This window comes from Gekko japonicus, unplaced genomic scaffold, assembly GCF_001447785.1.
Source record: "Gekko japonicus isolate JY-2015 unplaced genomic scaffold, Gekko_japonicus_V1.1 scaffold2993, whole genome shotgun sequence".
In the NCBI taxonomy this organism is placed as follows: domain Eukaryota; kingdom Metazoa; phylum Chordata; class Lepidosauria; order Squamata; family Gekkonidae; genus Gekko; species Gekko japonicus.
The window spans coordinates 116,562-141,526 of record NW_015172103.1 but is presented as its reverse complement, the minus strand read 5'-3'; the positions used below and the strand labels follow the sequence as shown (position 1 = coordinate 141,526).

General features: G+C 44.0%; 1 protein-coding gene across 1 annotated transcript in view; it reads right to left on the bottom strand.

Moving 5' to 3' along the window:
• The window catches only part of EIF2AK3 (eukaryotic translation initiation factor 2 alpha kinase 3), a 72,932-nt gene extending 48,286 nt beyond the window's left edge, over window positions 1–24,646 (bottom strand). The window contains exons 1-7 of the mRNA XM_015420950.1: window positions 24,467–24,646; window positions 20,049–20,179; window positions 18,689–18,923; window positions 12,068–12,230; window positions 6,573–6,710; window positions 2,317–2,439; window positions 1,548–1,768 (exon numbers count right to left, since the gene is read on the bottom strand). Of these exons, the coding sequence (XP_015276436.1) occupies window positions 1,548–1,768; window positions 2,317–2,439; window positions 6,573–6,710; window positions 12,068–12,230; window positions 18,689–18,923; window positions 20,049–20,179; window positions 24,467–24,646 (1,191 nt within the window). The remainder of the gene's footprint in view (window positions 1–1,547; window positions 1,769–2,316; window positions 2,440–6,572; window positions 6,711–12,067; window positions 12,231–18,688; window positions 18,924–20,048; window positions 20,180–24,466) is intronic.
• Window positions 24,647–24,965: the final 319 nt, after the last annotated feature.

Below are 24,965 nucleotides of genomic sequence, written 5' to 3'. Positions count from 1 at the left end.
TAAAATACAAACATGCTTAAAACAGTAACACTCTTGCCATATTTTACTTAACAGTCTTTGATAACTGACACTTCCTAATCCCCCCCCCCCAAAAAAAAGATGTCTACCTAAAATGGAAAGGTGGGTGGATAGTGGGATTTGGCAATGCAATTTTTTAAATAAAACATCAACAACAAAAAAAAAGCACAAGGATCAGAGCAGGAACTAAAAATAAAGGCTAAAAATATTAAAGGCTTCTGAGCCTAGGAAAACATGAAATGGTTGGGCATTGCAAGCTCCCCCCGGTCTACTCAGAGTGGCAGTGGCTCTCTAGTGTAATGTCCCCCTTTGGCTGTGGGTTCCCAGGTTTGCTGTTCTCAGGTCCACTCAGCAGAGGCAAGCTGGCTCAAAACATCAGCCCTTTATATGCAAGCAGATAAATTCAACTTGCACACAAACACTGGAAACTGAAATTCCACTCCATTGAAATACATTACAGCTAAAAAAAAAAACTGCAAAGAAAATGTGGAATGGACTTTTCATTAAGGTTTCTGGGCTCAGACATACTATTCTGGGATTGGAATGACAGCCCCCAGAGTGAAATTCCATTCCCAGAATGCAGCTGCTACTCCCAGGGACCTTCAATTCACTCTGGGGGCTGTCATTCCAGTCCCAGAGTAGTCTATATGGGCCTAGAGACCTTAAAGGAAAATCCATTCCACATTTTCTTTGCAGCTTTTTTGTGCTTTAGCCCAGAGGAGCTTCCTGCTGGAGGAGAAACTGTGAACACAAGGCCCAGCCAGCTGAGACGAAGACAGGCGGGGTGGGGGGGTGGAGAAGAGAACCACGGGCCTGATTAAAGCCCTGGGTGGGCCGCTTCCGGCCCATGAGCCCATGACACCCCTGCTCTATACCAACCAGAGCATGGTGCAGCCAGCAAGGAAGACCATGGGCACAGTGGTGCCCGGCTTCATCCCGCAAATCTGGGCACCACCATTCCTATGGTTCTCCTAACTTTCTGCACTGTGTCTGGGCTGGCACAAGGTGAAGGTAGGCATCACCATGTTCCTCCTCTACCCTCCCTTTCCCAGCTTCCTTTGTTCCCTTGCAGCAAACAGAAAAAGAACATTTAGAGGAGGGATGGGGTGATGACACGGCCTTCTTTCACTCCAGCACAGTAGAGCCCTTCCAGGGCTTTCCCCACGATCCGTGCCTCCTCCTCTTCACCCCCCCCCAATGTCCTCTCAAGTTCACTGATGCATTCACAGGTATGACTGTTTATTACTCTGCCGTTGTAAGTCACAAACTTGCTGTATATGAAACTAATTCAAAATTTCTTAAGTTCTAGCAACTAATTCTATACCGGAATCTGAAAAATTAATAAAAATCTTCCACTACACACATAGGAAGCAATCTTAGGGAGGTCTACACACTTTTTTCAATGCGATTTGCTCCCAAGAAAATGTTCCGGATTACAGCCATAATGATATTCCTCAAAAAACAAACAAAAAAAGCAACTATGGAATGATACAAGTAAGATTCTGTATTCTCTAGAGCAATATACTTACTCGGTTGTGAACATGTGGATGAAAAAGTCGATAGACAATAAAAGTTGTGGCCACAATGCACAAGACAATGGTACTAACAATTTCCTTCCACCAGTGCAGCAGAAGAACTGGATCTTTTTTTCGGGTGTTCTTGTAGTTCATGTTGTCAGAAAACCTGACGGTAATCTGAGTGCTTCGTTTGTTCCTTTCCCTCTTGTAGTAGGGCAAATAGTAACCATTATCTTTGAAGAAAAGAATAAATATTACTGTCTACAAACGACCAAAGGAGTTTATCTTGTTAAAACTATTAAATAGTGAAAGTCCTAGGCAGCATTTAAAGAACTGTTCCCAGCTTTAGACACACACAGAAGAAACTGCTTTCTTGCCCTTTAAGACAGCAAATCTCTATACATTACAAATCAATTTTGAAAGCTTTCTCTTTTAATGGTGTGTTGCATAGGGACTCAGGACTGCTGTTAAGAGAATGGCCAAGGAATGCCCTATGAGTGCATGGAACTAGGCAGATGTGTTTTTGGATCTTGGCCATGGCTCCTGGTGGAAGATATGGCAGCTTATTTGGCTACCTGTGGGTCTAACCGAGACAATCAATGATGTGGGTTTCCTATAAGCTGAGTAAGACCACCCCTACAATTTGTCTATGTGCTAGGAATCAGAGTTACAAAGATCTAAAAGTACATTTATATAAGTGAAAAATCCCTAGCTTCTGATAGCACCTTCCAAGTTGTAATAACGTAATAGCTGAAAACCTGAAAGTGCAGCTTATTCATACCATAGGGATACTGCAGGACTGAAAGGGCACCATTACTGTACTCTTCATGGGAAAACTTATCATTGCTGAGACATTTGTCAAATTCATCAGATCCCACCAACACAGGAGTCCTGGAAGGAGAATCTAGAAAGGAAAAACAAAATATATGATGTTGGAGAAGTTAAAAACAATTAATGAACTTCACGAGTTTTGGCAAAGGCAGTGTTCTGTAGTGGTTTGAGTCATGGACTAGGATTTGGGAAACTCAGGTCTGAATCCCCACTCGGTCACGGAAGCTTGTTGGGTGACCTAGGGCCAGTCACTACCTTTCAGTCTCATCTACCTTGCAAATTAGTTATTGTGAAGACAAAATGGAAGAGGGAAGGATGATGTAAGCTGCTTTGGGTCACCACTATGGAGAAAAATGGGGTATAAATGTAGCAAATAAACATGGCTGAAGATGGGGGGGGGCAGATAAAAGGGAGGTTGGCTGATGGGTAGAGAGGAGATAGGGAAAAAGGGAATGGCGAGAATATGGGGCCACCAGGAGAAGAGGAAAAGGAAATAGTGTGGGTAGGAAAAGGGAAAGAACTTATCTGAATGTTTCTTCTCTTCAGTGGGGTGAAGTCATCCAAAGTCATCTCCATTCAGATGCCTCGGCAAACTGGAGTTTGAGTGGAGGAAGGAAGGAAGAGGTGGCCAGGAGTGAGGGGAACACGTGAGCACAGCAAACAAGCTCTGTCTGTGCCCAGTGCCATCCAGCCACTGTTTATTTACCGCTTGTCATGATGTCTGAATGCGAGAGAAATTCTTCTGGCAGCCTTTGTACCACTGGATGCACTTTATTTGTAATACTGCACACCGGCACTTTTAAATGTCTTATGAATGTTCTGTTTTTATCTGATATTTTATGTAAGCCACCCTGAGCCTGCTCTGACGGGGAGGGCGGGGTATAAGTCAGACAAAACCAATCAATGAATCAATGAATCAAAGTGATCAGGCCACACCCCCTCTTGCTCCAAGCAGGGCTATGCAGATTTTGTTTGACTCTCCTGGGTCACAGCAATGCTGCCCCCCAAATAGCCCAGCAGTCTACACAAACGTGCATAGCCCTACCTGGAGCGAGAGAAGGCATGACCTAGCCAGCTTAGATGATTTCGCCCCACTGGAGAGAAGAAACCTTCAGGTAAGCCCCATGTTTCATTCTCCTTCAGTGGGGGAAGTCATCCAGACTGGTTAAATATCCAAGCCAGACACTGGTTGGGAAATCTGTATTTTGCTCCCAGTCCACCACCCGCTGAAGGACTCTCCTGCCTCAACAGAGTTCAGCTGGTCAGAGTCCTGTAGTGTCCCCCAGAGAAGGCCCTCTGAAACTTGCCTGGCTGAAGTCATAGCTATGAGGAAAGCAACCTTCCATGAAAGAAATTTTAGTTCAATTGATTTTATGGGCTCAAAAGGTGTTTTTGTCAGGACCTTCAACACTTTGGACAGACTCCAGGTAGGAAATCTGTGTTGGATGGATGGAACTAACGGCATAGTTCTTTTTAAGACCCTCCTGGTCTGTTGGCAGGTAAGTCGCCCAGACCCTTGTTTCCCAGAACTGCTGCAAGAGCTGCCACTTGCCCCTTTTGAAGGCATCTAGTCCCAAACCTTGTTTCCATCCCTCATGTAGAAACATAACTACATCCTTAAGGGATGGTTTGAGCAGGTCTATCTTTCTACTAGGGGCTCATTTTTTTTTAAGGTAGACTAGGTATAGTTGTTAATATGCCTAGCTGCTGGTCTTCTTGCTTGAACCGTACTATTCACAATTTCCTTAGAGAAACCACATCTTTCTAAATCTGCTTGCTCAACCTCCATGCCATTAACTGAATCCAGTCCGGGTCTGGGTGCAGAACTGGACCTTGAGCCAAGAGATCCCTCTTGAGAGGTAGCCGCCACAGGACACCCACTGACGTCTTCACCCGTTCTGAAAACCATGGGTGTCGTGGCCAGAATGGGTTGGACTGCAAGGAGATCTGTATTATGCTCTCAGTCCACCACCTGCCGAAGGACTCTCCTCCCAAAGGCTGCCTCAACAGAGTCTTCTCCAGCACCATAATTCAAAAGCATCTATTCTTTGGTGCTCGGCCTTCCTTATGGTCCAACTCTTGCAGCCATACAAGACTACTGGGAATACCACTGCTTTGACCATGCGGACTTTTGTTGTCTCTACTTTTTATTATGCTGTCTAGGCTTAACAATGCTTTCCTCCCATGGAACAGGCATCTTAATTTCATGGCCGCAGTCACCATCTGCAGTGATCTTGGATGCCAGGAACGTGAAATCTGTCACTGCTTCCATGACTTATTGGAACTTACTGCCAAAGAGATTTTGGTTGAGTGCATCTCTGTGTCAGAGCCTGATCCTGCAGCTGCTTGGCAACGTCTTTTAGGAACGGCTCTAATCACTTGCCTTACAGAGCCCCCGTAAAAGATGAAGATCTATTGTCTCCATCTGCCGCTTCCCTATGCTGTGAGTGTCTTTTATTTCGCAGCTTTTTGGCGCATTTGGGTCTAGGTGGTTGTAAATTTTCCTCCAAGGAGCATGATCTAGAAAAGGACAAACTCTTCCTTCGCACCCCATGACTTTTACAACCCAGGCAGACAGGTTCCTTCAGGATATTCCTGGTTCCAACCCTGTTACAATCTGTAGCCCCTGATAGCTGAGCTCCTGGCATGCTCGAGGGTGGAAACATGGCTTGAGGTGGGGGCATCCAGGGTGGCCTCCATGCCTGCATCATCCAGTCTGCAGTGGCTTGATTGAGAAAGGTGGGTAAAAATGGTACGACCATCATATTGAGGCTTCCTGTGCTGGCTGGGTAGCTCAAAGGAACTGGAAAAGCCAGAAATAAAGGGAAAGGTCCTGTGAAGGAGCCACCTAGTCTAGATTCATGACCCGCAAAATCATGCCCTTGGCTCTCTTGGAAGGGTGGAAGCTCACCTCTGGGGCCAGCAGGAACACTCCTCAAGGACCCGGAAGCTTTCGAGTCAATGCGGGAACATCAACCACTGTAGACATCTGTATGACCTTAATAAGGCTTGGGTTGCGGGCAGCAAAGAGGCGGAGGATAGACCCAAAACCTTGGGTCTTACTGCCTTGTTTAACATTGTGGCCACAGCAGTAATGCTTTGTGTCTGCCTTTCTCCTGTGCCCAAAGCCTATTTTTCTTAGATCATGATCCCTGAAGTCTGTTCATTATCTTATTCCACGCTGAGGGAATTAGTAAGTCTTCCTCCCCCACCCCCCAATCCACAGAAACAGAACTAGGCTTGAGAGTCCTGCTGGAGCCGCAGGGCTATCGAAACTGGAAGGGCAGCCTCCCTCTGACCCAGGAGAATCATACCAAATTTGCCTGCAGCAAGAAAAGGCATGACCTAGTTGGTTTGGATGACTTCTCCCACTTAAGGAGAAAAAGAAGTGACCCCTATAAGTCCTTGCAGGTTTCCTGCTTGTGAATACTAATATGCTGCAGGCAATGTTCCCAACTAAGCTCTGAAGCTCTGTGTGCAAAAAATTTTCTGTGTGAGCCAAATCATAAAATTTGTGAGTGAGCCAACATCTTTTTTTTAATTTTTAGTTTAACTAACATACAAAACATACAAACATAAAATATAACCGTAACAATAACCTTGAGAGAATCTCAGAATGAAATTTTTAACTGTATTTTAGTTAACCATGTTGGTCTGAAGCAGCAGAACAAAGTTTGAGTGGCACCTTTAAGACCCATAAAGGTTAATTCAGAGTACAGCTGCAGAAGTGTGCTTGTACAAGAAAGCTTGTACCTTCAACTTTGTTGGTCTTAAAGGGACCACTGGACCCAAACTTTGTTTTGTTACACATTACACAGAGAGAGAGAGAGAGAGAGAGAGAGAGAGAGAGAGAGTTCAGCGTCTTAACCACTTGAGCTACCACAGCTCCAACAGATCCTTACAAGGCCCTAATAATACTGGCCATTTTGTTTTCAAATTCGTTCCTAATACTCCCTTTCATAGAATTTCTCCTTTTCATCGTTGTTCCATACTGAGCTTACATTTTCTTTAAGTCATCTACCACAACCTCAATATCTGTTACCTGGCAAATCAACGCCATCTTAGACTGTTACTTAAACTTAGAAATATAATATGCTAATATAACTTTCTAATCAAAGAACAGCAGCCATACACTTTCACATAAAAAGTCACACGGTTAACTTCCTGCTGGAAAAAGTTACTTTATTGACAAGAACAGTCACTTACGAATCAAGGGTTTCCATTTGATCATGGGCAATGGGATAACAGCATTATCCTTTCTAGACTCCAAAGCCTTAGGGTTGGTTGGAAACTTTTCTGAAATTCTGACAGATGACTGAAGATACAGCTGGCCTCTATACATTCCTGAATAACAAAGCAAAGACCTAATTGAAGGAGGGGGAGGAGGAGGAGGAGATTGGATTTATACCTTGCCCTTCACTTGGAGTCTCAGAGTAGCTTACAAACTCCTTTCCCTTCCCCTCCCCACAACAGACACCCTGTGAGGTAGGCAGGGCGTTTGGAACCTGAGTCATGCATGTATTAAACACACACAAATTTACATATTTTATTCTTCCCACCTACCCTTGGGAAGCATAAAATTTCAATTTTACTTTATGCGGATGATATGGCCCTAATATCTCTTACAAAAATCGGGATGAGAAGATTATTGCAGCAATTAGGAATGTACTGTAAGGAAGAGACCCTTAACATTAACTTTGATAAAACCAAAGTGATGGTCTTTAGAAAAAGAGCTCAAATTTCCTCCTGGAGCATTCTTGGCAATTCAATAAATCAGTGTAGTACCTTTAAGTATTTAGGGATTACATTTAGAGAGAATCTGAACTGGAACGCTCATATAGCCATAGTAAAAGCATCTGTGACGAGGATTGTGGGATCCATTTTGAAGTTCTATTATACCAAGGGAGGTTTTCGTATTGATCCTGTTATAAAATTATTTAAAAGTAAGGTCATTCCCCACCTCTTGTATGGTGCCGAGGTTTGGGGATGGAAAGAGGATATACTCACTAGTATTGAAACAATCCAAAATCAGTTTTTAAGGCGCATCTTGGCTCTTCCTAAGGGAACACCAGTTGCCCTGATGAGAGCAGAAACTGGTCTGCCTTCTCTAAGCGCGCGGGTGTATCTTGCGATTCTAAAATCTTGGAAGAAAATCAGAGCTGCTAGCACTGATTCGTTCAGCCAACTGGCCTTTAATTCAATGCTATCTAAAGACTTAGATCGTTCTTGTTTCCTTAATAACCTACTACTAAGATATTCCATTCCTGACGACCTCCTTAGCTCCTCAACAAATAACTCAGATCTCAGAGAATGGGTATTTAAGCATGATGCTCTGCTAGATAGACACTTAATTTTAAAAACACAGTCTGCTACCTGGTTTAAATCATTTAAGAATGATCATTTTAGATCACCTTATCTGGTTAATATAATCATAATCTTAGAGCAGCTTTTACATCTTTGCGCTTTGAATCAATGCCTACGGCTGTATTGGTCGGCCGCTATAGTAGAACACCCAAGGCACAGCGTTTATGTATTTGTGGCTCTTCTGCTATTGAGGATCTCTCCCATTACATTTTTGATTGCTCATTGTACTCCCAGCCTAGGTAAAAAAATTTATCTGGTATCTTATCAGTTTTAAGTTTTTATTCAGTCCCAGAGAAGATTATATTTTTGCTAGCCGATGCCAATGCCGATGTATCCAATAGAATGGCTTTATTTGCCTTGGCTGCAATAAAAGTACGGGCCAACGCTGCTCCTAGCTAATACTGATTTTAGTGGGTATGTTGTGAATTAATTAACTGTTCATAACCTCGGTTTTATGGATTTATGGACTGTATCTTATTTTATATAATTTTTATGTGTTCTTCTCTGTCTGGTTTGTAATGGCCTATGGCTAAATACAATAAAATCTTCTCTCTCTACATATTTTAAACAAATATTTAACATTAGAAAACAAAATTCTCAGTATACACAGAATCATAGAATTACAGAGTTGGAAGGGGCCATACAGGCAATCTAGTCTAACTCCCTGCTCAGTGCAGGATCAGCCTAGACTCTAGAGCATCCCTGACAAGTGTTTGTCCAGCTGCTGCTTAAAGACTGCCAGGGAGGGGGAAATCCCTAGGCAGTTGCACAACTCTTACTGTAAAAAAGTTTTCCCTAATATCCAGCCAGTACCTTCCTGCCCTTAATTTAAACCCATGATTGCAAGTCCTCTCCTCTGCTGCCTACAGGAACAGCTCCCTGCCCTTCAAACATTTCAAGAGAGCAATCATGTCCCCCCCCCACCTCCTCTTCTCCTGACTAAACATTCCCAAGACCCTCAGCCTTTCATCATAGGGCTTGGTCTCCAGGCCCCCGATCCTCCACGCCGCTCTCCTCTGCACATGCTCCAAGTCAGACCCTTGAGTCAATCCACTCTCAGCCTAATAGTCTTTTCATGAAAGCTTTATTAGAAACAGAGATTTAGATGTGCACAGGAGAGAACTCTTGTTCAGACTAAGGAATAGATCAAGGGTCAGGCATTGTATAGATAATAGATCAATGTCCCATAATGCAATGGTCATGCAGTGGGTATTCACTTCCCCACCCTCTTTTAATCCCCCTGCCTAACCCTGCACTACAAAGATTATTATCTAGTAACAGATGTTTCTTCAAGGATGAGATTCTCTTGGGGCTCCTTCTCATGGGAAAGTCCTTACCAGCAAAGCTAACCTGACACCCGTATACACACATACAGTTATATGGCATTCACACCTACTCCCCCCCCCCATCCCTTGGAATCTTTATGGCAGAGAGGGCTGGGCAAAGGCTGAGACCAAATGGTTGAAAAATGAAAGCAGACAGAAACAAAAGAAAACATTAGTCAACATGACAATCAGGAGAGCCCGATTCTGACATACTGCCCCCCTCAAGCTGGAGGAGGGGGTGATTCAAGCATCTTCCCTTTCTTGCCTCATCCCTTTTCTTTTCTCTCTCTCTCTCTCTCTCTCTCGCCTCCTCACTACGACTCCAGGCACACTCCGCTGCGAAGTGCCCCGACTTCCCGCAACTGAGGCAGAGCCCCTTCTTGAGTCAGTGTTCCTGGTCACCTCCCCCTGGAACCCACGGCTTCTGCCTTATTGCTCCATGCTGTGCAGCGACTTCTCAAGTGGGAGTCTTCTGGTGATATAGCTTCACCAAATTATAGCGGTTCACAGCCTCGCACGCCACCTGGATCCACCCTGCTAGGGTTGGTGGGTTATCTTGGGCTAGTGCCCTCTCTAGGATGACGACGTTCTCGATGAGTAATTCTTCCGGCCAGCCTAGCAACCGTAGCCCAGAGGCTCCTCTCTCGTGCCCCCTGCAGAGTGTGCTGCTGAGTGAACATGTTTCCCCCATGCGGGAACACTGCCAGCCAGCATCGCTCACATCTGCTCCCCTGGACAGCTGAGCAGTTGGTTTTCCCGAAGGTCAGCTTCCCACAGTTCTGAAGAGCGGACAAGCTTGTGCCTGTCTCCTCTCTCGGTCTGCATTGTGAAGTCAGGGAGAAACACTCTTCTCAACATTAAAATGTCACCAGAAAGAAGCAGCAGGGCAGCTACCCCAGTCTGACTGACAGGAGCCCGCCAATCCCTGATGCCGTTCTGAATCTACCTGCACCAAAACACCTCAACGGAGCCCCAGTGGGCCTACGTGGCACCGGGGGTGGTGGTGGTGGTGCTGGAGGCTGTGCTCATGCTCCTCTCACTCAGTCATCAGCCAACCCAAACCAAAAGTGCATGTTGAAAAGAATACAGCAGCTCAAAACGGTCCCTCATCTTGATGGAGATGAAAGGGACAGAGAATAGAGGCCTGTCATCAAACAGAAATGAGTAGAACCCACAGGAACACCATGAACAATGAAGCTGATCTGCACGTCTGTATTGTAGCATTTTTCTTTGCAGGGATGGGTGGGGGAAAATGAGAACCAGTGATGAAGGGCAGCTTCAGCACCGAAGGCTCCTCCCTCTGATGGAGTGATCGCATGCTGACTGCTGACAGAGGAGGCCCAGGGTGGAAACAAAGCCCCTTCCTCCCTCTCCCTTCCTTGGGAAAGTGACGATACAGACGTCTCTTAGTGTCTGCCCTTGGTCCTTCTGGGCACCTCAGTGGGTGGATAGGGTCATCTTCTCTGGGGGCCCAAAGAACGGACCCCCAATCCAAACTTTTTGAAACTTGGGGAGCCTCTCTTCTGAGGACAGGCACCAGCAACTCTGCTGCAAATTTGGTACCTTCAGCTTAAAAAACTGCCCCCCAGACAACTTCCCTATAGGCTACAAATGGAGCTGAAAAAATTAATATTCCTGAATAAAACCCGGACCCTAATACCATATTGGTACTGAGATGCTGAAAAATTGGGAATACCAATATTTTTCAGGTCCAATATACCTGAATCAAAAAAAAAAACCAATTGTTTTTGATGCACACCCCTAGAGACCGCCTTACACTAAGTAAATGAACTTCTTAAATAAAATTAACCAGAGCTCACTATAAACAGTAGTAAGGCTGGGGTGAAAGGAGACCAGAAGGCCCCATTTCCCAGGAGGACACAGAAGTGTTACATTACACTGCTGGGCCCTGAGTTCTAGGGAAGGAGAACAGGATAAGATGTGAGAGAGATCCAATCAAAAGAATGAAGAAAGAGTAAAACCACCAGAGGGCTTTGTCATCCTTGCTGGGCCTGTAGAAGGTGACTCGTGCCGGTCAGTCCAGTCCTATCAACGCATCTCTTCATCTTCACTTCTCTGGGGAATACTGTTAAGGATGTCTGCTGCAGACCCTGAAAGTGTTTCTCCCTATCCAAAGGACTTGGTGCAGATGAAACTGCAGAAAATGGATTACATGGTATGATGTGGATGAGAGCCAGACCCCATCAGCACCTCAAGCATAAGGTCATGTTTATATGTCTACCTAGAGATGTGAAGGCCCGGAAAAAAACCGGAAAAATTCGGGAAAAAACCGTTTTTTTCCCTGAAGCTTTTTTGTTTTTTTCCGAAAAATTGGAAAAATTGGAAAAAGAAAAGAAAAGAAATTGATTATGGAATGTTTTATTTTAACATGATAAATAAAATATTTTAAGACAAGGTGTTCAAATATTTTCCAAATCATTTCTAAAATATATAATGGTATCAGATTGATCTAATTTCTGTGCACTGAGGACAAGCAAGTCCTAGGTTACAAACTGAACTCTCCAATGCAAGAACAAGATGCATTTCTTCCTTTAGGAGGTGCGATTGTCAGAAGAAAATAAAAAGGTTTCAGTTTTGTTTTTGCATGTGGGTGGGTATTCTGTTTGTAATAATTGTTTGGGTACACTATATTTTTAATATGCTAGTTGTGATAATTTCATGCCAAGTAAAAATGTCCACAGTCATTTTTTATGTTCCTAAAGTAACAGAATGACTTTCAATCTAGAAAAGACAAAAGAAATGCTAATGTAGCATTTTTTTCAATTTTTCCAAAAATTTCCTTTCCCCCCGAAAAAAACTGGAAAAAACCCGGGTTTTTTTCCGAGCTTTAAAATTTCCGGAAATTTTACATCTCTATGTCTACCATGCAGTTGTATACAGTTGCCCAGAAAACACTTCCATGTTGAAACCTGACTTGTCGACACCAACTGGAAAACAGAAAATCCACAAAATCAACTGAGGTTGGACAAGAAAACAGTTATATCAATGTACCTAAGTAGACACTGGACTCTGTAGCTCCTCGGGCAGCTTCCACAAGATCTTCTTCATCTTCTAAGATATCATTATTCAAGGTGTAACTTGTATCATCAAAGAGACTAATTGGAATTACCTTGCCATCTTTAACCAGCCAGGCAGAAGCAACTGGAGTGCAAAACTGCAGAGAAAATATAAGGGTTTTTTTAACACTGTGAATTAAATCCAGTCATTTAAGACATGTATATCCCACCACTAGAGAAAGACAGCTTTCAAAGGCAGTCCTATTACATTGTTTGTTAGTTGAAGAAGAAGAGAAGAAGAGATTGGATTCAGACCCCATGGCCCTTCACTACCCTAAAGGAATCTCAGAGCAGCTTACAATCCCTTTCCTTTCCCTTCCCCACAACAGGCACCCTGTGAGGTAGATGGGGCTGTGAGAGTTCTCGCGAGAACTGCCCTTGAGAGAACAGTTCTGAATGAACTTATGACTGACCCAAGGTCACCCCCATGTGGAGGATTGCGGCATGAAACCCAGTTCTCCCAGATTAGTGTCCACGCTCCTAACCACGACACCAAACTGGCTCTCATCCAATTGACTGCACTGACTTACACTGAGTCTCAGTGAGAAAGGCAGAGCATAGTGCATGGTAGTGGTTAAGTGCGCGGACTCTAATCTGAGAGAACCAGGTTTGATTCCCCACTCCTCCACTTGCAGCTGCTGGATGACCTTGGGCAAACTATAGTTCTGTCAGAGCTGTTCTCTCAAGGGCAGTTCCTTCAGCCCCACCTACCTCACAGGGTGTCTGTTGTGGGGAGGGGAAGGGAAAGGAGTTTGTAAGCCGCTCTGAGACTCCGAGTGAAGGGCCCTGGGGTATAAATCCAATCTCCTCTTCTTCTTATCATCGAAAGAACACAGCATAAAATTAACAAGTTAAAACAAAACACATCAGATTAAAAGGTAAAGACAATATATACATCAAAACAAATCCTCTCCCCCACGTCATGCTCCACCTCTAAATTCCCAGCTTTCATTTAAAGACAACAACAAAACTTTCAAGCCCTTTATATGGGGAACTATAAGGGGAAATCTGCAAGCAGATTTTGTCCAGATCACATGAGAAGAAATGGAAAAGGAAAAGCTGCACGATGGCTACAGCGGAATCAATCTGGCCAAGCCTCTTATATGCTCTGCTCAGCCCATCATTCCCCCCCCACCCCCACCCCCTGGCTACTTCTTTGTTTCCGTTCTCCTTAATGGCCGCAGTGGTGAGAACACTGGGCCGAAAACTGGTATAAGATGTAACATTTGGGATTGCCTCCTCTGTTCCCATGGGAAATCTGCTTGAGGAAGAGGGGGGACAATGAGGACGGAGCAGAAAAATAAATGCCCAGTTCCACTCAGGCTGATATCTGTCTTTAAGCACTAATTGCAAAACACCTTGTCATCGCTTTTCTGTCTAAAGGAATGCAGGTCTCTGAGCATGTACAGAATGCCTTTTACACACTAATGAACTGCTCAAATTCCTGCACACACCTCCCCCCAAATCTGGAATAGGGATTAAGTGACTAAAGAGGCATAATACCACAGCAGGTTTAAACTCCAGAACCTTTCACAACAGAAAAAGACTAGAAGACTGCAAACACCAGGGCTTTCCTTCCCTATACATTACCCACACATGCCTATCTACCAAGTAGGAGGAAGCAATTTCTAAGTTGGAGGGAGTGATTTGCGAGCAGGTGTAATATAAGAAAGTCCCCTTTTAGGAACTAAGACACTATATAGTATGATCATAGCAGAAAAATTCTCCATGGACAACTGACAGTGTTCCATATTTAATGGCAGATATACATGGCGATGAATGATACTGTATAACATACTCTGGGATGTATTTTCAAGGACAGTGACAGCCTGGGTAGAACAGTTACAGAACTCAGGGAAGAGTATCATAAAATCACAGAGTTGGAAGGGACCCTACAGGCCATCTAGTCCAACCCCCTACTCAATGCGGGATCAGCCTAGACCATCCCTGACACGTGTCTGTCCACACGCTGCGTAAAGACTGCCAGTGAGGGGGGGGGGCGCTCACCACCTCCCTAGGCAGCTGATTCCACTGTTGAACAACTCCTACTGTAAAAAAGTTTTTCCTAATATCCAGCAGGTGCCTTCCAACCTTTAATTAAAACCCATTACTGCGAGTCCTGTCCTCTGCTGCCAACAGGAACCGCTCCCTGCCCTCCTCTAAGTGACACAGCCCTTCCGATACTTAAAGGGAGCGATCATGTCCCCCCTCAACCTCCTCTTCTCCAGACTCAACATTCCCCAGAAGTCCCTCAGCCTTTCCTCACAGAGCCTGGTCTCCAGACTGTTTTCTGAATTCTTCTTCCTGTGGCTGGGCAGGGTGTTGAACAGGTGAGGAGGAGGAACTGGCTGCAAAGGTGGTATCATCATGAAGGGTTTGGTTTTCTGGACAATGGATTATACTCATGGTCTTCTGGCGTGTGACGGGCTGCCTCTTACAGCAGCTGGAAGGAGTATATTTGGTGGGAGTCTTTCACACTTGATTAAGAAGCCTTTAGCAGTAGAAAAGAGAAAATATCCAGTAGCATAAGAACAACATAAAAACATAAGAGAAGCCATGTTGGAACAAGCCAACGGCACATCCAGTCCAACACTCTGTGTCACACAGTGGCCAAAACCCAGGTGCCATAAGGAGGTCCACCAGTAGGGCTAGAACTCCAGAAGTCCTCCCACCTCCCCCAAGTATCAAGAATACAGAACATCATTGCCCCAGACACAGTGTTCCATCTATACTTTGTGGCTAATAGCCACTGATGGACCTCTGCACCTTAAAGGCTAACAAAATTTGTGGCAGGATAGGAGCTTTCGTGAGGCACTGCTCATTTCTTCAGCTATAAGAAGCCTTTAAATTGAGTTGGATGAGTGAGGAAGGAGATCATGTGGACAATTGTGAAGGACAGAATACTGTGAGGTGGAAGATGGAAGGGGGCAGTAGGGTTGGTAAACAGGGGACAGGGTTGCATGGCCCATGACTTTTGCTGTGTTTATACTATCACATAATGCATGGGAAACAAACAACAGGAGCTAGAAAAGAGGGAATAACTGAGACTTGATGGGATAAGACACACGAGTGGAATATAAGAATTGAAGGATATTCTTTTTAAAAGGAATAGGACTGGTTAGAGAGGGACTGGCATTGTACATTAAAGAAGTTTATGCCCTTGAGGAAATTCATGGTTTGGAGGAAGGGGGGGGGGGCTGGCTGAAAGTGGGTGAAAATAAAAGGACAGGGTAGGGAGGGTGAAGTTGTGGCTGACTGTTTATTACAGATAATGAACTCAGACACAGGAGTTAGATAAGGTCTTTTAGGATCAATCATTAATTTTAAGAGGAAGAAAGCTGTGATGATGGGAAACTCTTGATATTTGTTGGGGGGGGGTGTCTTAGTAGTGAAAGATATAATAAGTTTTTGCAAGGCAGACAAATTTATGTTTCAGAAGATGGATGAGGAAGCAAGGAGTTTGGCTATTACAGACCTCATTCTTACTAATAGGGAGGATCTTGTAGTGGAGGTTAAAGTAGTGAAAAGTCTTTATGCCAAGTGATCATGTCATTTTAGGATTTACAATTGTCAGGAAGGGGATTATGGTGAAAAGTCAGGAACGCATCCTGGATTTAAAAAAAGCTAATTTAAGGAATCAGAGGTGAGCACTGGGTGGTACCCCATGAAGCAAAATGCTTCAAGGGCAAAGGGTTCAAGAGGGGTGGGATTGTTTTAAACATGAGAGCCTAAGAAGCAGTCGCAATCCAGTCCAAGGAGGAAGAAGAATGGCAGTCATCATAGGAAACCTGATTGGCTTCCTAAAGGGCTTTTGAAGTATCTGAAATTGGAGAAGATACCTGCAGCAAGTGTAAGCTGGTAGCCCTGCTGGAGGAGAAGATACAGGGACTTGAGGCACGCTTGCCCACACTCCAGTTTATAAGGGAAGGTGAAGATTTCATGGACAGAACGCATGAAGCACTCTTGAGAGGGTAACAAGAGAAGGAGGGAAAGGTATCTCAGCAAATGAAGGAGTACCGACACAGGAGGAGAGCACATGGAAGAATGTAACCCTCAAGAGCAGGAAGATCAAGAGACATTCTGAACCACTGGAACAAGGACTCCACCCCCAACCTCCACAAAGCTTGAAGGAAATTTCTCAGACCCCTGTGGATGAGAGGACTTGAGCTTCTGCTCCCCAATACAGGAGAAGGCATGTGTTTTAGTAATTGGGGATTGCCTACCGAGAGGGGTAGAAGCTACAGTGTGCCAACCGGACTTGTCGTCTCAAGAGGTATGCTGTCTACCGAGTGCATGCATCCAGGATGTGATGGAAAGGGTAGGAAGACTCATCAAGCCCATGGATTATTATCCCTTCTTGCTCATCCACATGGAAACAAATGATACTGCCCAGAATGTATTAAGAGAGACTATGTGGCTCTCTTCACCCAAAGAGTGATTAACACATGGAATTCACTGCCACAGGAGGTGGTGGTGGCTACAAGCATGGACGGCTTCAAGAGGGAATTAGATAAGCATATGGAGCAGAGGTCCATCAGTGGCTATTCGCCATAAGGTATAGATAGGGACTCTGGGGCAAGTGATGCTCTGTCTTCTTGGTGCTTGGGGGGGGGGAACAGTGGGAGGGCTTCTAGTGTCCTGGCCCCACTGGTGGACCTCCTGATGGCACCTGGTATTTCTGGCCCCTGTGTGACACAGGGTGTTGGGACTGGATGGGCCTTTTGTTCTTATGTTAAGGAATTGGGAGCGCAGGTTGTATTTTTATCATTTTTCCCTGTCGAAGGTTGTGGCTTAGGAAGGGAAAGAAGAATACTGCAAATCAATGAAGGTTTTAAAAGATCAGATAGGTTTATGATTCTACATGTTATTACAACTGCTAGAATTTTGTATGCAAAATATTGGAAATGGGAAGAAACTCCATCAAAAGAAGAAATAATCTATACATTAATGGAAATGGCAGAAATGGACAAACTGACTTTGTTATTACAAGATAAAAAAGAAGAAATCTTCAAAGAAACCTGGTCAAGACTTTATAATTGGATTGAAATCTATTTGCAACGATAAGCACTTTTTTTTTTTAGAAAATGCATTTTACATTTCCCCCCGATCCAATTGCAGCTGACTTATGGCGACCCTGGAGGGTTTCCAAGGCAAGAGACAGCCAGAGGTAGTCTACCACCGCCTACCACCGCGGTGGTCTGCCATCCAAGAACCAAGTAGGACTGATGCTGCTTAGCTTCCAAGATCTGACCAGGTTGGGCTAACCTGGGCTATGCAGAGGAGGGCATTTTATATGCAATATGTGAACTCCCATGTTGTTTTAATTCTTTCAGTGGCATAAGTAACCCATGTCTTCAAAGGCATATGATTGTGACTACACACAGATATCATGTGTTACATTTACACCAGTGGCATGTGGAAGGGCCACTATTAATAGAACGTTTTAATGTGACATAACCAGGCCCCACCACCATAAAATTTCTGGCTGAAGACAATGGAACCATTTTGCCTGCTGCTGAATAAGACAAACCTTCTGTTGGCAGGGAGAAACCACAGGGAGGAGCTTCCAAAGTGTAGCTGAAAAGCCTCTGTGTCTGATGCACTCCCATCTAACTTGAGTTGCAAAGCAGTATTGGACGATGATCTCATCTGGAGGGCAAGTCCCTATGGTGGAAGGAGCTCCCAGCTGTTATTAAGGTCAACCCTAGCACCTTAAAAGGTGGCCAGAAGCAAACCAGCAGCCAATACAGAGCTTTTAAAATTGACAAGATATGGGCACTTACACTATTCACATTTTGGACCAGCTGAAGCTCCCAGTTTTCACAGGCTGCCCCACAAAGAGTATAGAAGGAGTCCAATCTGGATGCAATCAAACCTAGAGTTTTCCGGACAGATACCATGGAAGAGATCCGCACCTTTATCTTTAGGCAGGAAAAACTATCCAGGGACCGAGATCCTGCTGTTCCGTACAAATCAGTAAAATTCAGTTTGCTTGACCTTCAGTTTATTACCCCTCATCCAACCTATTAAAATGCATTCATCAAAGGATTTCTTTAGAATCAAGACTTATTTTCATCATAGATTGCCCATCAACTCAATAATAGAATTCAAAATATGACAGATACAACTTTAAAAAAATTAAAAATGGGCAAGTTGTTTTTGCAAAGCTGTATTACTTCTAAAACAGGATTCCCAATCTTGTTGAGACTGTGGGCACTTCTGGAATTTTTGAGAATGGGGAGTGGGTAGGTACCACCACAAAATGGCTGCCATGGGATGCTAAGGCCAATCACAAAATGCTGGAAGGTTGCAATAGTAACCACTCTCCTTCAACGGAGGTTGTTTTCCCCTGTCCCTGTAGACACAAAGGGTCCTTGGGTTCTTCTAAAGTACCTCCTATTTCAACAAGATGGCAGCAAGTCAGGATCAGCTTGGCTCCTTTGGGGAACAAGGACGCAGGAGGCCAGGAGACATGGCACCCAAGGCCCCAGGGCACCCAAGACACTAGGCTGGGGACCCCTGTTCAAAAGTATCAACATAGTATCACCCTCAGTACCTGATATTCCCATTCCAGATGTCCTCCTTGCTTACTGAATGCCATAACCTTCCAGTCAGCCACAGAGACCTTTATCACTGTATCCTTTGTTGCAGCCTCCTGCTCTTCCACATCTGAAATTATTTTAGAATCTTCTTTGTTCAGACTTGATTTCAAATTGCCTTCAATAAATCCCGCTCTAGTTTCAATGTCTGGAATATAGCGCAGTTCAAAATGACCAACACTAAAATTCCACCTTTAACAATCAAAAAAGGAAAATACAAATTCAGTATAAAAGATTTTGAACACCACCCAGGTTTTCAACCTTCCAGAGAAGCTAACATGTAACTGAAAACTTTGTCTGAAGTACTTCTAGAGTGCAAGCCTGCGTGTGAGACCAGCTGCCAGTCTCAGAGGCAGAAGCCACAGATGACTCCTGGCATCACTGCCACCAAGGGTAAGAAGAGGCCGGGGGTGGGATTGGGGAGATGAAAGAATGTCTTTATCTGCTGCCCCTTGTGTGGCAATTCAAGTAATCAACTTCTGCTATCAGAAAGAAGAGCCAGTTCGCAGTTTTCTATGGTGCTGAGGTAAGGGTACTTTGTAAAATTTTGATTAGTTAACCATCTTGAGCATATTAACAGAAAGGCTGGGTATTAATGTAATCAGCAGATCACTGACACAAAGACAACATTCAGCATCCAACATTTCCCTTCAAAAAAGTATACAGAAAAAGCTGAAGCGACAGCTTTTGAAGGTAAATCTCGCACTGAAAATGAATGATCTAACACTGAATGGACGCACTAACCTGTTACCACAGCAATATTTCAAGCAGACGGCAAATGAGGTTAAAAAGGCATTGTTCTAATAACTTGTCCTTAAATTATAAGCTATTTGATCATTTTCAACAGAGTCCTATTATTATGTTTTCTTTCCTTGCTTCCTACAAGCTAGCCTCTCAACTTTTAAAATGTTTCCTCACACATGCACATAAAGCTGCCTTATACTGAATCAGTCCATAGAGATCAGCATTGTCTGCACAGACTGGCAGTGGGTCCCCAGGGTCACATGCAGAGGGCCTTCTCATTACCTATAACCTGACCCTTAACTGGAGACATTATGAGCTGAACCGAAGACCACCTTTCGCCACAGCCTCCGTTATAGTTAATATACTACAACAAAACAATTGCATTTATTAGTCGTTAGTGACTGTGGAGTGTAGGTAAAAAGATAATGATAGAACTAAACCAAGTGATCAGTTTTCTGGCCTTAAATTCATCTAGACAAAGATAAACAAATATTCAAAGAATTTAAACAGCATGCTTACAGCCAAGAATGCTGTTTTTATATCTTATTTCAAAGACACCAGTCTTTTACATACTTCTCATTGCCACTGCGGGGCCCAACAGCTCGAACAGTTTTCTGAGTTCGATGCAGGAGAAGAATATCTTCTTGTTCTACCTCATCATCCTCCCAGCGACGACAGCCCATTGCTGAACATATGTATTTCACCTGGGGAATAAAACACCATCTTAGCTTTTCCACATCTCTTCTTTAGTTTAGCAGTGCAGCTTTACAGGTTATGCAGGAACTGACTTCAATCAATTTTAATTTTACTTCACAAGTAGAGATGGATTCTGTAAAGGAAAGTGTTCTAGATTTCTCTTTAGTACTAAAAGAAAAACCACTGCAATAATATTAAACTTTTATATTTTTATTGTAAGCCACTTTTAAAGATATGCCTGGAAAGCAGGATAGAAGATCTGTTAATAAGCCTTGGTAGTCTTTACAAACTCATGCAATTGGCCAACATTTTAAACATTCCTTTTACAGTTGGAAGGCTGAAGAGGCAATGGCTGACTTACGACCTAGTCCGAGATAATGAAGGACAAGGAGAGATATGAAATGGGGACTTCCAAGATCATACCACACACTGGCAAGCACTAGACCAGCCAGCTTGGGGTACTGGTTAAAGTGTTGGACTAGGCACTAGGAGACCGGGGTTCAAATCCCCATTGTGTCATTAAGCTTCCCGGGTGACCTTGGGCAAGTCACTGAGCCTAACTGACCTCTCACAGGGCTGTTGTGACAGCAAAATGAAGGAAGAGAGACCAGTGTAGGCCACCAGAGCTCCTTGAAGGGAGAAACTGTACTAAATAAAACTATACTAAATAAACTTAAGAGAAGTTGTTGTTTCTGTTATTTGCCTAGCCGGTTTGGAAATTATAACTGCAGACAGGGAAGCTGGGCATGATAAAGTTCTTTTTTTCTTTTCAGTTTCAGGACAGCAGGCAGAAACGTCACTCACTCAAAAGGCAGGGCCCCCTCCACCCCCCCCACCCCTGTGCCATAAAACGAGGCTGGCCAAGAGGCCCACTCAAGCACTGATCAGAGGCTAACCCCAAGGAAAGGAGTGAAAGAATGGGGACCAGCAGTGACGTGACAAGCCTGGAATACCCTCCTCTACATAACTATGGGCACCACACATCTGTGATTCTCACCATGCCTCATCCCTGCCTTTTGTGGGTGCCTGATCTTCTCCCAGGTGTGGTCAGCCTGCCAGCCTCACCCTAAATAGAAAGAAACATCATGGTTCAATCCAGCTTGCCTTTCTTGTTTAGTGTCATGAGAGCCAGCAGGAAAGGGCTGCCCCACATCCTGGTAAGGATTTCGAAATCAGGCTTGTTGCTAAATGGTTTCACAGGAATGGCTATTAACGACCCCCCCACAAATGAAGACAGCATTTACAGAGGGAAATGTGTTTCGGTTAAAATATTTGAATGTAAAAAGCAGAGACTGGCAAACATCCTCCGTGAGTGATCTGTGGATCAGGAGAGCTTGCTCTGATTTGCCAAGGAGCTGCAACACCAGCCCTGCAAGCCCTTCCATAAAACACTGACTGAGACTGACAGACCTGGGCATGCCCTGATTCTGAGGACACAAAGGAGGACACGGATGAAGCAGCTCAGTTTTTTTCAAAGCCTTCTTACGTTTAGCTTATGGCAGTCACTTCTTTGGCTAGGCAGCTGGGGCAAAAATGAGGGAGGATGAGCTCTTCTGACCTAGAGAATAGGGTAGGCACTTTTGCTAGGAAAGGAAGGTCCACTCTGAAAACAGTCGTGGCAGGGTAAAATATACATTTAGTACATTTACACCCCACCTGCTTTTGAGGCTCTAAACAACTTACAATTCAAAAATGAAACTATCCGTAAAGCAATAAAACCTCATGACCTCCCCACCCAATGACTGCAACTCAAGTGCATAGCAAATAGCAAAACAGCCTTACGGCACCTCCCAAAAACGTCTAAGGATGATGCCCTCTTCAGGCAGGCTGTTCCACAAAGTGGGAGATACCGCTGGAGAGGAACAGGCTATGGTATATGCCAGGCAGGCAACCTTAATCAGAGGAATAACCAGAAAATCCAGCGTCCTCTCATCACAACTGGAGACCATCTCCTGGCTACATGGCTGCCATGAAGTCGTGGCTTGACCTGACAATGCATCGAAGTCCCCGGGGGGATCTGCAACAGGAGGTCCTAGACCACCTCTTTCAGCGCAGCCAGCTGGCAGGTTTGGTGGATGATGTGTTCCAGCAGGACCCCTGACCTCTCTCTGGTGCCAAACACAAGGCACATCCAATCCAGGCCTATGTCCACACTTGAAAAAGCAACACAGAAGAGAATTGCCACTCCTCCCCCCAGTTGTCCAGTTTGAGGTTGGCAAAGGGCCTTAAGCAAAAGTCAAAGACTAACAGCACTTATTTCAATATGAGCTTTTGTGGGTCACAGGTCAGTTTTTCACATATGTGAAAGGAAACCATACCAGGAACCTTAATTAATGAAAATTGTCTGGTTGGGGAGGGTCAGAACAGAGAGTTAATGCCATGAATTCTTCAAGTATGGATTTTGTGGGGGAAGGGGGAGAGGAGAGGGAGAAAGGTTAGGCATTGTCATGATGGGGCCTGATAATTTCTCTCCACGGTGGCAAATCCCACGGAGTGCAAAGCCATGAAAGACCCCAAGGCACCTGGGCCCTCTGACCTCCAGAAGCCATCAGGGACACTTGTGGACCAGCTATGGCTACTGGACCAGGAGGGCTCAGGAACAGGAGTCAGCACAAGAAATTGGGACCCATGAAGGAAAGGGACCTATTGTCAGGGATCCCAGGGTTTCCCTCAGGTCCCTGAGAGCAGAGATGATGGAAAGCCAGGACAGAAGCACAGTTCAGATGGCAAAGTGCAGGACTTGCTGCCCAAGGTCTTTCTCCCAAGGTTCCCATGGCCAGAAAAGGGCAGCAAAATAAATCAATTGTGAAAATCCTGTACCAAAGCAGAGTCTAAAATTCTGCTTTAAGTAGATGATGTAGTGTTCTCTTTATCTGAGCCCAGAGACTCCTGTGAAGAATTTACTAAAGTTAAATGAGTTTGGTTAGTTCTCTGGCTATAAAATAAATGCCAAGAAATCTGCATTGTTAGATGAAGAAAGGTGATAGCTAGAATTATGGTAGTCACATGGAAATCTAAAGACAACAGATATTTAGGAATACATTTTCCTGAAACGTTAGATACATTGGTCCAAATACCAGTTATGGACACGGCAGAATCTGATTTAAAGAAATGGTCCAAGCTTAACTTGTCATGACTAGGAATGCAGTTGTAAAGATGAAAAGTTTGTTATGGTTCTTATTTCTTTTCCCTGCTATTGGTGTACTGATCCTGAAAGAATTTCTAGCCAAAACCCAGAAAATAACAGATCTATTTATTTATAGGTACAAAAAGGTCCAGACAGACAGAATTACAATACAAACCTTTAGAATGAGATGTGGCCTTGCAGCCACTTCAGTTGAAAACTGGCGTCATGGTACTGATTCAGAGGTCTTCAACATGAGAGGTTATGGCACTTGGAACAACTGGACTTAAATGCATATATGGGGAGAGACTGGTTTCAACCACATCACAGATTTCTTGAAAGAAGGGGGAGGTTTGGGCATGAAATCAGATACGGGAAAGGATGGAAATAATCCCTTGACAAAATTCTAGTATAAGCAGATCCAAAGCTTTATCTGCAATTTAGCTCAAAGTCAGCTGGGCTGAGGCAAGCAGTGGAGAGCACATGGGGAGTTGCTGACAGAAGGGAAGGGGTTTTCCTTTCTCCCTTTGCCTTCCTAGCTGTTGTGTGGGAGCTGAGAGAGAGCTGGGTTCTTTGTAGCCTTTGTGCAGCTGAAGTCACCTTGGTACCAAACCCAGGAATAAAACCAGACTGAAAAACATCAAGATCAGAGTACTGATATTTTCTCAATCTTCTACCACAACTCCACCTGTACTTATGTATGTTTACCACACTGCAGACTACTTCAAATACTCTACAAAAAAAAGACTCCAGCTTATAGATGGTTACAACACAAAAAAATATCAGGATCTGCTGCCTTTGCAGCAGACAGTCTTTTAAAACATATGCTTAATTTTCACCTGAACTCAATGGTTTTAAAAACTACAACTCACTAAGATGAAACCTACTAAAAAGCCTTCCTTAAATTTAGAAATCAATGTAAGATCCCAAATTTACTTGACAATTAGAAAAGGCCTTGTTCCCCAGGTAAGAAAACTGGCAGTGTATTATTATTATTATTATCATCATCATCATCATCATCATCATCATCATCATCATCATCATCATCATCATCATCATCATCATCATCATCATTATAGTTCTGTCGGAGATGAGGGCCTCAAATTCAAAAGCAACTTCAACTTTCATAAATAACATGAAAAGTCTTACTACTTTGTGCCAATCTTTTTACCTTTCCTGAGCATGAACTCAGCCCATATGTTGTCAAGGATTTTCCTCCAACCAAGACAACATCATCTCCAAACCTGTAGGATGACTCAAGCAGAGACTCAACCGTGAAAGGAACAGCTTCCATGCTTTCTCTGTCACGATCCCACTGGAAAAGGTCTCCGTCCAAGGAAGGAATTATCATCTTGTTCCCAAATACCTAGAAAGAATCAAATTGGCAAGTATTGTTAAAAGACAAAACAACAAAAATATACTATAGCAAATAGACTAATTTTTAACGGGGTCTCACTGATTCAGTCAAGACCCTAAAGTTTATTCTGGATTCAGCATTACCAACCAGCATTACTGCTGGAAAAATAAGCAAATACAGCACTGCAAAAAATGCTTTCTTTCACCCTGTTTTAGCCCCGAACATGGCCCCCAACCTTGACTCAGCTGATCTGGCTACCTGGATAAGTGCTATGGGTGCCTAATTAAAATGTGGTCCTGATGGACCTAGAGGG